This window comes from Quercus suber, unplaced genomic scaffold, assembly GCF_002906115.3.
Source record: "Quercus suber isolate HL8 unplaced genomic scaffold, Cork oak 2.0 scaffold_589, whole genome shotgun sequence".
NCBI classification, from domain to species: Eukaryota; Viridiplantae; Streptophyta; class Magnoliopsida; order Fagales; family Fagaceae; genus Quercus; species Quercus suber.
This window is the reverse complement of record NW_027070034.1, coordinates 244,020-257,595: the sequence shown is the minus strand read 5'-3', so window position 1 is coordinate 257,595 and position 13,576 is coordinate 244,020. Positions and strand designations below refer to the sequence as shown.

At 44.7% G+C, this 13,576-nt stretch overlaps 1 protein-coding gene across 1 annotated transcript in view; it reads right to left on the bottom strand.

Moving 5' to 3' along the window:
• Nucleotides 1–13,217: 13,217 nt before the first annotated feature.
• LOC136063876 (uncharacterized) overlaps nucleotides 13,218–13,576 on the bottom strand; it is a 5,101-nt gene continuing 4,742 nt past the window's right edge. The window contains 1 exon segment of the mRNA XM_065764872.1: nucleotides 13,218–13,576. This exon segment is cut by the window's right edge and continues 4,742 nt beyond it. Within this exon segment, the coding sequence (XP_065620944.1) occupies nucleotides 13,276–13,576 (301 nt within the window). The 3' untranslated portion in view covers nucleotides 13,218–13,275.

Below are 13,576 nucleotides of genomic sequence, written 5' to 3'. Positions count from 1 at the left end.
TCGGTCCGCGAAGGAGCGGGCTATGACGAGGTGTTTGGTTCAGGCTCAGATAGTGAGTCCGAGAGTTCCTCCTGGTCGTCAGAGAGGGAGACGTCAGCCCATGTTCCCGTCGAGGAAATAGGGAGTCAGGGAGACGGCGGCCAGGAGGAGGAAGTAGTTGAAGAGGGTGAGGCTGGATTAGGAGAGGGGAACAGTGACGGGGATGAAGGCGACGAGGAGTCTAGTGAAGGGGATTCTGAAGGTCTTGAAGGTAGTTGTCCCTTCATCCTTCCCAAGGACTGGGCTGTGAATAAATTTCTTCCAAAAATGACGCTTAAAATTTTTAATGAACTACATACCCGTTTTCAAATCCCTGATCATATTCCCATCCGTCTACCTATGGAGGGTGAAAAGTGTTATACGGGAAGAACTGCAGACGTTGGCATGTATGACGCCATGTTTGCTGCCGGGTTGAGATTGCCCCTGACGGCTTTGCACCATCAGCTGGCTGATTATCTTGGCATATCAATCAGTCAGATTGCCCCAAACTTATGGAGAATTTTTATAAGTGCCGAGGTGTTGTGGGGTCGTCTAAGCGGAGGTCACCGTCAGCTTACCTTGGATGAATTTTTCTATTGCTATAGACCTCGGCACCTTTCTTCATCAAGAGGGATGTATCACTTCGCCGTTAGGGAGAAGGAGTTAAGGCTGGTGTCTGAAATGCCAGATTCCAATAGAGCCTGGAAGAGTAGGTTCTTTTTCGTAGAGGGGACGGACTGGGTGTGCCGTCAGGACGAATGGGAAACGATTCCCTTTGGTTGTTTCGACAACACTTGGGGGTTTGTTAAGGAGTCAGGTTTTAGTCGTCACCTTTTATCCTCGTCAGTTTGCCACATTTCACTTTTCCTTTGAAAAGATACTAACGCAGCCAAGTTGTTTTTTCAGCTTTCGCTCGTCCATCAATAACTGACGAGCAAGAGGATTTCATCCGTCGGGTTCTGGGGATACCCATAGAAGAGCGATCGTGCCGGGACTTGATTACCCTCGACACTCTTTATACATACTGTGGGGGTCCCGAACCAACGCCCGAGGCTCGTAGGTTGGAAGAGTTTGCCCGTCACCGTGAGTCTACCTATCCGTCAGTTTTTATACTTCTAGTCGTCGGCTTTCCTTATGTTTGTTTTTTGTTTGTCTTTGTTGCAGAAATGGATGTTGCTAAGGAGCGGATCAGGGCCGCCGCTGCCCGTCAGCGGGAGGAGAAGAAGGCGAAGGGAGAGACGACGTCTACGTCTGCCCCCAAGACCGTCGCCAAGGGCTCCCAGAAGAGGAAATCTGACGGAGTGGTCATTCGTCCGTCGAAGAGACCAACCGTCACTCCCGTGAAGTCGCCCCCCACGTCGGGCCATGGAGCTGGGAAAGGTGTCATGACCTCTTCTGGTCCCGTCCTGCAGGGACCTCAGAGCTTGCTGACGCACAAGGATTTCGCCGTCGAGGCCGTCGGAGCACTCATAAGGCCGACGGATATGGATCCTTGTGCTCAGCTAGGGACGGAAGAGCTGGGGTCGTCGGCTTTGTTCGACCTCTCGCGGGTAAGCCGTCAGTTTTACCTTTTTCTCTTTGACTTACGTACCCAACCTTTTTCCTCTTGATAGCTGACGGTTATGTCTTTTTCCAGGCCTTGGTCCGTGTGAAGGCGCTGCAGGAGCGATGCGTGGCCAAGGAGGGGGTCGTCGCTCGTGTTAACAAGCATAACGCCAACATGCGAGACCAGCAGGCTCAGTATAAGGAGGCGGTGCGCTTACTTAACGTTGAGCTGAAAGATGTGAAGGTGGAGCTGGAAGAGGCGAGGCGTCAGAGGATCGAGCTAGCAGGAGAGCTGACGACCCTTCGTGGTCAGTTGGAGACGGCAGGGGCTGACGCCGTTGAGAACTTCAAAGCGTCAGACTCCTTCGTCGATTCCTGTGGCGCTTATTATGGCACGGGATTCGACGACTGTCTCAAACAGGTGGCGTCAGCTTTCCCTGACTTGGATTTATCTGGGATTACTCTGGACGACGCTCAGCCCATGACGCCTGCTACTGATGCCGTCACTGCTGGTGCTGACGACGTGGTTGATTCTCCCCGTCATGGAGGTGGTGAAGTCGTCCTGGCCCAGCCTGCTGCGAACCCTCCAACAGATGCCGCGACCCCTCCTGTGGTGCTTCTTGACGGAGAGGATCCTTCTGTGTAAAATTTTTTTAAGTGACGGTTTTTTTTTTATTCTTGTAGCTTCATCATCATTTCATTTTTTTTTTCTTTAAGTTATGTAGCAAACAATTTTATTAAGTGCCCCTTGGGCCTCAATATGTAATATTTTGACAGCCTTTTAAATGCCTTTTTGGGCTTTGATTTATTTATGACGCCGTCGCTTCCGGCTATGTAGTTATTTTTACTTGGTTTGTTAAAGTTGTGTTTTGATTTGAAAGCATGAAACTAGGAGTGGCCTTTTAGGGTTCCGTCAGCTTTTATAAACCGTCGATTTCGTTTACCTAATAAATCCGTCAGTTCTTTGCTTTGATGATTGTAGAAAATCTTGTTACCTTGTGATAAGGTCGACTGCCTTATGGACTTATCTATTTGTGGGCTGATAGATTCAGCCTTTTTGTGACCGTCAGTATAAAGGCTGACGTTATTGGTTTATGGACTCCGTCAGTCTTTTCTTAGACCGTCAATTTTGTTGCTTAGCCCATTTTGTGGATTTGATTTCCTTGTACCGTCGGTTTAATCACTTAGTCCTTTTTGATTGAGTGCTGAGGTGATTGTGGTCTTGTCAACATTTAGTCTTTTAGATCGTCAGCTTGAGAGCTGAAATGACTGGACTTGGCCAGTCTTTTAAACCGTCAGCTTGAGAGCTGAGATGACGTCTTAGCCAGTCTTTTTAAACCGTCAGCTTGAGAGCTGAGACGGTTGACTTTGCCAGTCTTTTTTTTTTAAACCGTCAGCTTGAGAGCTGGGATGGTTGTGGTCTTGGCTAGTCTTTTTTAAACCGTCAGCTTGAGAGCTGAGATGACGACTCGACCAGTCTTTTTAAACCGTCAGCTTGAGAGCTGAGATGACGACTCGGCCAGTCTTTTTTAAACCGTCAGCTTGAGAGCTGAGATGGTTGTGGACTTTGCCAGTCTTTTTTAAACCGTCAGCTTGAGAGCTGAGACGGTTGTGGACTTTGCCAGTCTTTTTTAAACCGTCAGCTTGAGAGCTGAGATGGTTGTGGACTTGGCCAGTCTTTTTTAAACCGTCTGTTTTTTGATCCCGTCCACTTTGTGGATGGTCAATTTGTCAATCTTTAATGTCCTCATATTCGTAAGTAGAAACATCAGTAGTTCTAAGTAAATTCCTCTTATTGCCATGCATCTATATAAAAAGTAATTTGAAAACAAAATCTGCCCGTTTCGGGCTTATTGTAGCGAATACTTAAGTAGGAAAAGAAAAACTGCCCTTTGGGCTTATTGTAGTAAATATTTGAAAAGGTAATCCATAGGTCTTGGCGTCATTCCAAAAATTTTTACTTTATGTGGACGTCGCCCCTACTGGTAGTATTTCCGTAGGTGTTCAGCATTCCATGGATGTGGTAGCTTCCGTCCGTCCAGTGTCTCTAGATGGTAGGTTCCCTTCCTTTGCCATGCCGTAACTCGGTAGGGTCCTTCCCAATTTGGGCCGAGCTTCCCTTGAGTGGGGTCCCTTGCTGCGCCCATAACCTTTCTTAGAACGAGGTCCCCCACCTGGAAGTCTCTGTGCTTGACCCGGGAGTTGTAATGTTTGGCCATGCGGTCCTGGTACCGTGCAAGCCTTTGCTCTGCCGCCATCCTAACTTCGTCCACCAGATCAAGTTGCAGACGTATGGTCTCATCATTCCTTTTTTCGTCGTGGTTGTGCACCCTGTAGCTTGTAAGGCCGACTTCAGCTGGGATGACTGCTTCGTTTCCGTACGTTAGTCGGAATGGTGTTTCTCCTGTTGGTGTCCTTGCTGTTGTCCTGTAGGCCCATAGTATGCTCGGCAACTCTTCGGCCCATATGCCCTTTGCCCCCTCAAGCCGGGTCTTGATAATTTTTAGCAAGGACCGGTTTGTAACTTCGACCTGTCCATTGGCTTGGGGGTGGGCGGGGGAAGAGTAGTGGTTCCGTACCCCTAGCTGCGAGCAGAAGTCCCTGAAGGAGTTGTTGTCGAATTGCTTCCCGTTGTCCGAGACTAAGATCCTTGGAATGCCAAACCTGCATATGATGCATCGCCAAACGAAACTCCGTACGTTCTTTTCTGTAATGGTGGCCAAGGCTTCAGCTTCCACCCACTTTGTAAAGTAGTCGATGCCGACGATTAAGAATTTCAGTTGCCGCATCGCCGTAGGGAACGGCCCCATGATGTCCAACCCCCACTGAGCGAATGGCCACGGTGCCGTCATCGGGGTGAGATCTTCGGGTGGCTGTCTGATGACGTTGCTGAATCTTTGGCATTTGTCGCAGGCCTTCACATAAGCCTCGGTATCCTTCTGCATCGTTGGCCAGAAGTACCCAGTTCGTACTAGCTTGTGCACTAGCGATCTTGATCCTGAGTGGTTTCCGCAGATTCCTTCGTGCACTTCTCTCATGACGTAATCTGCTTCTTCAGGACCTAGGCATCGTAGGTAGGGGCGGGAGAAACCTCTCTTATACAAAACATCTCTTATCAGCACGAACCTTGCCGCTTGAACTTTTAATTTTCTTGCCGCCCTTTTATCATTTGGCAACACGCCGTCCTTCAGAAAAGAGGTTAACGGCGTGGTCCAATCATTTTGGAGATTGAGCTCCTGTACGTCAACAGCATTTATGAGCGGAGAGAGCTGTGAGAAGGAAAGTGTACTACCAATGGTGGCCATGTGTGCGGCTGAGGCGGCTTTGGCCAAGCGGTCGGCTCGCTCGTTTTCCCCCCGGGGGATCTGTGTAATTTTGACCTTCAGCTCCTTCATCCTTCTTCTTGCTTGGTCCAGATACTTCTTCATTCTTTCGTCTTTGCATTCATACTCCCCACTTATCTGGTTAACTATGACTTGGGAGTCACAGTAAACGAGCACTTTCTCGGCTCCTGCTGCTTTTACGAGGTCGAGCCCTGCAATCAGAGCTTCATACTCCGCCTCGTTATTGGTAGTGGGAAATTCAAGGCGGATCATGCACTCTACCGTATCCCCTTCTGGTGACTGTAGTACGACGCCGGCTCCGCCGGCCTGTCTGTTGGAGGATCCATCTACATGTATGCTCCACTGCGGGGATTCCTCTGCCCCCTCGTCCTCGCTATTTGTGAATTCTGCTATGAAATCTGCCACGGCCTGTCCCTTGATAGCGGTGCGCGGGCGATATTGGATGTCGAACTCGCTCAGTTCTATTGCCCAGAGTGTCAAGCGCCCGGCAGCATCTGGGCTGCCCATTGCCCGTCGTAAAGGCTTATCAGTTAAGACAGTAATCGTGTGGGCTTGAAAGTACGGCTTCAGTTTGCGCGCTGCTGTAACCAGCGCGAAAGCAAGTTTCTCCATTGGTGGATATCTTTCTTCAGCTCCGCGTAACGCCCGGCTGGTGTAATACACGGGTTTCTGTATTCTCCCTTCTTCTCTGATCAAGGCGGCGCTGACGGCGGCTGGGGAGACAGCGAGATAGAGAAAGAGTTCCTCTCCTGGTTGCGAGGGACTCAACAGTGGTGGGGAAGAGAGGTAAGCTTTCAGCTCTTCGAACGCTCGTTGGCACTCAACGGTCCATTCGAAAGACCTTTTTAATGTGCGAAAGAAGGGTAAGCACTTGTCTGTTGCTCTGGAGACGAACCTGTTTAGCGCTGCTATCTTGCCGTTGAGGCTTTGCACTTCCTTCACATTCTTTGGTGGTGCCATCTCCATTATAGCCCGGATCTTGTCAGGATTGGCCTCGATGCCTCTCTAGGACACCATGAATCCCAAGAATTTTCCTGCCGTCACCCCGAAGGCACACTTTCCTGGATTAAGCTTCATATTGTAAGAGCGAAGGGTGTTGAATGTCTCCCTGAGGTCTTCTAAATGATCTTCTTCCCTTCGACTCTTAACCAGCATATCGTCGACATACACCTGGACGTTTCTTCCGATCTGTCGTGCGAACATCTTGTTCATAAGCCTTTGGTAAGTTGCGCCCGCATTTTTTAGACCAAACGGCATTACCTTGTAGCAGAATAGGCCTTGGCTAGTTACGAAGGACGTTTTTTCTTGATCTTCACCGTGCATTTTGATTTGGTTGTAGCCGGAGAAAGCGTCCATGAAGCTTAACAGCTGATGTTGAGCCGTAGAGTCTACTAGAGTGTCGACTCTCGGGAGGGGGTAGCTGTCTTTAGGGCACGCTTTGTTTAGATCGGTGAAGTCTACACACATCCTCCATTTCCCGGAAGCTTTCTTGACCATTACTACGTTTGCTAGCCAGTCGGGGTAGTAGACTTCTCTAATAAAATTTGCCTCTCGTAGCTTGCGGACTTCTTCGGCTATGGCTTGATCTCGTTCTGGGGCGAAGACCCGCTTCTTCTGCCGGATGGGCGGAAAGGATGGTGATACATTTAGCCTATGCACCATGACGGAAGGATCTATTCCCGGCATGTCCTCGTGACTCCAGGCGAATACGTCCTGATTTTCTTTGAGGAATGCTGTAAGTGTTTGCCGGACTGCAGGACTTGCAAGGGTTCCAATCCTTGTTGTATGATTAGGTATGGAGTCGTCCAGGGGTATCTCTTCAAGCTTCTCGACTGGCTCCGTTGCGCTTCGGTGCTCTTCTATGCTCATAGTTTGGAGGTGGTCATCCATTTCCATCATGGCTACGTAGCATTCGCGTGCGGCAATCTGATTCCCATGTAGCTCTCCGACTCCGTGTTCTGTTGGGAACTTGATCATTAAATGATAGGTTGAAGTTGCCGCCCTCCACGCGTTGAGGGTGGGTCGCCCTAGGATAGCATTATAGGCGGACGAATGGTCAACCACGAGGAACGTTACGTCCTTTGTGATTTGCTGGGGGTAGTCGCCTGCTGTCACAGCCAACGTAACCGCGCCCAGCGGAAACACCTTTGCACCTCCAAAACCGACAAGTGGGGTGTTCGTTGGAACCAGTTGTTCTCTGCTGATTTTCATCTGCTGGCATGCCGGGTAGTACAAGATGTCTGCCGAGCTGCCATTGTCGACCAACACCCGATGCAAGTTGTAGTCCCCCACCCGTAGGCTGACAACAAGCGCGTCGTCGTGCGGGTGGTGAAGGCGTCGCGCGTCTTCTTCCGAGAACTCGATAACGGGGCTTTCCCTACGGGCTACATTTTGCACTGGACCCGTCAACTGGACGTTTTGGACCATCCGGAGGTACGTCTTTCGAGCCTTTTTGGACGGCCTGGTAGCGATCCCTCCTACAATCATTCGTATGTCACCAACGGGAGGTCTTGGACGGTCATTGTCTCGTCGGGGAGGGTGTTCTGGAGGTGCTGGATCCGCTCTTTCCTTGCTTACGAATTTCTGCAATTTCCCTTGCCTTATAAGGGCCTCGATTTGCTGCTTCAAATCGTAACAGTCGGCGGTGTCATGGCCGTGGTCTCGGTGAAAGCGGCAGTACTTGTCTCTGGAGCGCCTGTTAGGATCCCCCTTCAGTTTTCCAGGGAAGGTCAGAGCCCCTTCGTCCTTAATTTGCATTAGGACTTGATCTATTGGGGCGGTCAGCGGGGTGAAGCTTGTGAATCTCCCTCCCGGAGGCTTAGAGCGCCTTTCGTCTCTTCGATCTCCTGTTCTGGGTTTCTTTCTTCCTTGGTCGGGTCGCGCATCTTCCTGCCTTTCCCTTTTCCTCGGCTTCTCTTCTCGGGCCTGCAGCGCGTCCTCGGCATTCATATACTTTGTAGCTCTGTAGAGTACTTCCGACATGGTCTTCGGGTCATTTTTGTATAGAGAGAACAAGAACTTGCCCTTCCGCAACCCATTTGTGAAGGCTGCTACAAGTATTTTGTCGTCGGCTTCGTCAACCGATAGCGCTTCCTTATTAAAGCGCGTTATGTAGAATCGTAACGTCTCGTCCTCTCTTTGCTTAATACTCATTAAGCATGCCGTGGACTTCTTATATCTATGTCCCCCAATGAAATGTGTAGTGAATTGAGTGCTTAGCTCCTTAAAGGTGCTGATAGAGTTGGGCGTCAGTCGGCTGAACCATATCCTTGCGGGGCCTTTGAGTGTTGTGGGGAAGGCCCGGCACATAATCTCATTTGCCACCCCCTGAAGATGCATCAGGGTTTTGAAAGTCTCTAGGTGAACCAAAGGATCCTTCACCCCGTCGTAGCTATCTATACTCGGCATGCGAAACTTGTGGGGTAGGGGGTAGGAGTTCACGGCCACAGTGAAGGGCGAGTCGGTACGATTGACCAGATCGTCAAGATCACTGGAGACTCGCCCCTTGAGGGCGCTCATCATGACCTCCATTTGTTCCCTCATTGCCTGCATTTCGGCGGCAATATGTGGTGGAGTCGCATCCGTGATGGATGGCACGTTCACGTGCTGCCTCTCTGGTCTGCTTGGGGCGTGGCTGCCCTCAGGTCTCTCCTGATCCCTGTTCAGAGCGCTAGTCCCTTCCTGATCTTCTGGTCGGTTATTTAGTGCTGCATTCTTCTGGCGCAGCTGTTCCTCCAAGTCGAGGTTCTGTTTGGTGAGACGCTCCACGGCTGCACTGAGGGTCCGAACCTGTCTCTCGAGGGCTCCTCTCCTTGTGCGTCATTAGTAGTCGCCATTGAGCGAGTGAGTACCATGCAACCCTTTAGTCCGGGAAACGATAATGTGGCTTAATTCCTAACCTGAAAACGTTTCCCACAGACGGCGCCAACTGATGATGCCGAAAATCTCACCAGTGAATCGCACGATGCTTGTACGCTCAAAATGACACCTGCACAATCAAAAAAGAAAAGACCTAACAGAGGGCACCGGTGTGGTGCCGGCCAAATACCATTCGAAGGTCAAGTTAGAACTTCTTTCAACTCTAGAGTGCTAGAGAGGGGTTAGTTATGCGTACCTCGGCTTATGAGGGTATTGGGGTTTTTATAGTAGTAGAGGGTGGACCTCTCTTCCTTGGAGCAGAAGTCTTTTCCTTATAGGAATCCTTATGCGCGTAGATTGCGGAATCCTTTCCTTATAGGACTCTGATACTGGGCGTGGAATACAAGCAACTTCCCTAAAACCCATGCGTGGTGACCAAGTCATGGTCTTCATAGAACCGTCGGCCTTGAAACCGTCAGCTTGCATTCTCCCCTTCAGCTAAGTTGGCGTCAGCTTCTCGCTACGTTGAGTAGCCCAGGGGCTTCAATTTGCCGTCAGTTAGACTTGGAGCCTTCAGTCCATCGGCTTGTTTTGATCTAGTCAGCATGCCTTTCTTCACGTTTAGCCTATAACATCCGTCATAACTGACCCGTCAGCCAAAGCAGAAGCTGACGGGTTAAGCTCATGGTACTTGCTATAATTCTTCCATATCAAGAATAATTATAATTTTGTGTCTACCCATGAGATGTTTTAAAAAATAAAAATAAAATTAAACGATTTTTTTTTTTTTTTATATAAGAAAGTAAATAATGATAATTTATTATAAAAAAACAAAATAATAACAACTCCTATTAACGTTAGTCTACTAAATGACGTCTAACCACTGTCTTTTTTCCTTTTTTTTTTCCTTGACAAACCATCGAACTTAAAAACACAGAATTCATCAACAACACCTATCTAAATCCAGATTCATCAAAGTTAATCTCTTCAAAACAAATTGTACATACATGGATATGGTTGCTAATCTCTTCAAATGAAATCACATTAAGAATTTGGATTGCAATAAAGATTTTTAGTAACTTATAGATAAATTAATAATAAAAGGATTAGATGAAGAATTTGGATTGTAATTAAATTAAAATTTTTATCAACTTAAAAATTATAGGAAAAGAAGATAAGGACAATATATATATATATATATCTTCTTCTTCTTCTTTTTTTTTAAATCTAACAAATTTTTTTTTAATTTGGTGAAGCCACTTGGTCCAACCACGGCTTCTAAGCCCAACTTTTATTATATAGTATATGATGTGAGAAGAAATGATACACATTTATTATAATTTCAGAGTATTCTATAATTTTTCTCAATTTATAATATAATTTTTTGTTGATCGGTGCAAAACTGCAAGTGCACAGTATCGTAGTTTTATAGTAAATGATAGAAGAGTATCGTCCTCAGGGATTGGTAACTTACTTTTGACAAATACCAAAGTTATGCTAATCTTGATTTTATCTAGAGAAGTCACTAAGATTGTTGTAATTGGAATTTAAAATAAAATCAAATTAAAGAAAATAAGCAGAGGAAAAACAATATGTTTTCAAAGATCAAATTAATGGGAAGAAAACTTCTAGGAAATCGATTTCACCTAATCCCTCACTATGCTTTACTCATCTAGCTAATTTAATTTAATTCTCTCGTGTTGTTAGCAATCTCCAAAAACATCCAAAAGCCTCTTTCGACAGTCAATTGGAAACATTCTTGTTCATCAATTTACACAAGAGTATGCAATTTAATAAAGCAAGAAAGCATTAAGACCAATGATTTTAATACTACACAGGTTCATACAAGTCTTTCGATCTCTATATTTACCTATGCCGAAATATTCAAGATCTATCCTATAATTCCCTCTTTCGATAGCAAATCACAAGATCAGAAATATCTAATTAATGGCCGGTTAATTAGAAGCAATAAACTCAGAATAAATCAGACAAACATGAAAAGAATTAATTCAAATTAACATAGAAAAGCAAGCATAGTTCGGAACTAGATTACATCGTTTTCCTAGAATAAAGAAAATTTAGTTCATGCTAAAAATTAAATTCAACATAAACGAATTCACCATAATTTTTCTGAGAAGATTTGAAAGAGAAAAAATGAACACAAAAATCTGCTTCAGCCTCCTCTTTCTTTCAGCGTCAGCTTCAGCCTCTTTTCTGCTTCAGCCCTCTCTTTCTTTTCTGTTTCAGCCCTTCTCTCTTCTGTTTTAGCCCTTTTTCAGTTTTTCAGCGCCTCCTCTATATCAGACGTGTTGCCCTTTTTATCTTTTAGATGTGGTGCCCTTTTCAGCCCAAAACGTTTGTCTTTTTCAGCCCACTGTTTCAGCCCAATACCTTGCTTTCTTCAGCCCAAAAACGTCCTCCTTTCAGCCCAAAAACGTTGCTCCTTTCAGCCCCTGTTTCAGCCCAAAACGTTCCTCTGTTTCAGCCTCTGTTTCAGCCCAAAACGTTCCTCTGTTTCAGCGTTTTTTTTCTGCCTTCTTTTCTTTCAGTTCCGCCTCTTTTATTTCTCAACGTGGTGCCCTTTTCTGCTTTAGACGTGGTGCTCTTTTCAGCCCACAAATGAATTTCTTTTCAGCCCATTCACTTAATCAGCCCACTCTTTTTTTCTCAAACATGTTGCACTTTTTCAGCCCAAAACCTTGCTTTCTTCAGCCCTCTGTTTCAGTTCTCTTTCATTTGGTTAAATCTTTATTTCCTTCAAATCTGAAATAAAATTTAAATCACAATAATGAAGTCTAAAATCAAAAAAAAATAAATAAAATTAGACTAAAGCTTAAAGTTGAGAAGTGATAAATTATGCCAAATTATGCAAGTCATCAAACACCCCCAAACTTAGAACTTTGTTTGTCCTCAAACAAAAAAAAAAAAAAAATAAAAGACAACCATAGACACTATCAGCTAGACCCCATAGAGAAATATCATCAGTCACCAAGCCATAATCTGAATTTAGATTTCATCACTAGTAACTTACTCTTTTAACATCAAGGATAGCAGGAAAATCAATAAAAAATTTAGCAATTTGTCAAGCAAGAGTTAAGCATTTACTTCAACCTAAAGCTAAGTCCTTGAGTGTGTGTGTGTGAAATAGTCAATTTAACTCCAAACCACCAGCAAATTCAGATAAAAGTAGAACAATTGAAATCAGAATAATTCTCTCAAAACTTCACCCCATAAGTCCAATTTTCAGAAATCCTCTCCACTAATGTAATCAAACACCAAAATCAGAGATCAAAAGGTCTTCAATCAAGGTTGTAATGACAGGCCACAGGGTGAGGGCTAAGAAAGAAATGGATATGGGAAATCAAAGCAAACTGGGAAAATACTTGGTAGAAAAAACAATAAAAGAGATATCCACAAGATCCACACCATAGCTCTTTCTTGACAATATGCTCATACTGATGACAATATTGTTGCTATACTCAATAAATGGAGTTTTTTTTTTTTTTTTTTTTTTTTTTTTGTTCAGCCACCTTGATACTCATAGCCTTTTCTGATTTTCAACCACTTTAACCCTTTTTCAATTCTTGCCTTTCACTTTCTTTTCTTTTCACACTTTGATCAAATAGAGCAAACATAATGTGGAAAATTTAATTTGAACTAATTTTCTCTTTAAATGCAAATTTCCACCAAAGTATTTTCTCAAAATGTAAGGTAAATTCATGGTTTTTCAGGCTTAGAATGGGAATGGTTTATGTAGTTAAAAGAACAAATAAAGGCTCATGTAAAATAAGGCTCAAGGGGGTTGACTATAGGAATACACCATGCAATGATGGCGTGATAATCAGGACGGCTGGGAAAGCTTTTTGGTTGTGACAAAAAATTGCCTAGATCCTTTCTCTAATGTTTGGTGTCAACTAGGATTTCGCCTCAAGGATCCATCAACGGATTCTAGAGCAAAGCAAGATTGAACCTTCCTGACCCAGTTAATTCAACTCCTTCTCTTCATAAGCAAAATGGAGTAAAGAAAAAAAATGACTATGTGCTCAATTATTTTCAAGGACAAAGATTTAAATCAAAGTACCCACAAAACTCTGCCTGACATAATAGCAAATTTTTTTAAAATTTTTCTCAAAACCATCCTCAATCACAAATTTCAGAGTCATAGCGAATTCAATCATACTCAAATACATGCTTGATAAGAGAATCCAACAACTCAAGACTATAGGAGTTTACACCCCCAAACTTAAACCAAACAATGTCCTCATTGTAATTCAAAAGTGAGACAGATTGAAGAAATGAAAGGAACTTCCCTGGTTTTATGGTGAATCCACATTAGTTTATAATTTTCTGCTCTTTATTCCTGCAAAATAGACCAACATCAAAATCCAAATTATTCAAATAAATAATAAATAATAAAAATAAATAAAAATAAAAGAATAAAATAAAGTTTTATGGGCTGCCTCCCATAAGCGCTTGTTTTATAGTCTACAGCCAGACTTTTCAATCTTCATCAATTTGGATCTCCAAGAGGAATAAATGCACAATTCCTCTCCACTTGTTCTCCATAATAGTGCTTCAATCTCTGACCATTAACTCTGAATATATGCCCTGCCTTATCCTTCAAGTCTATTGCTCCAAAAGAGGAAACTTTGTCAATTGTATAAGGACCTGTCCATCTTGATCTTAACTTACCCGGGAAGAGTTTTAGTCTTGAATTGAAGAGTAAAACCTGCTGTCCTGGAGCAAACTCACGCCTTAGAATCTATTTGTCATGCCACTTCTTTGTTCGTTCTTTGTAGATCTTTGCATTT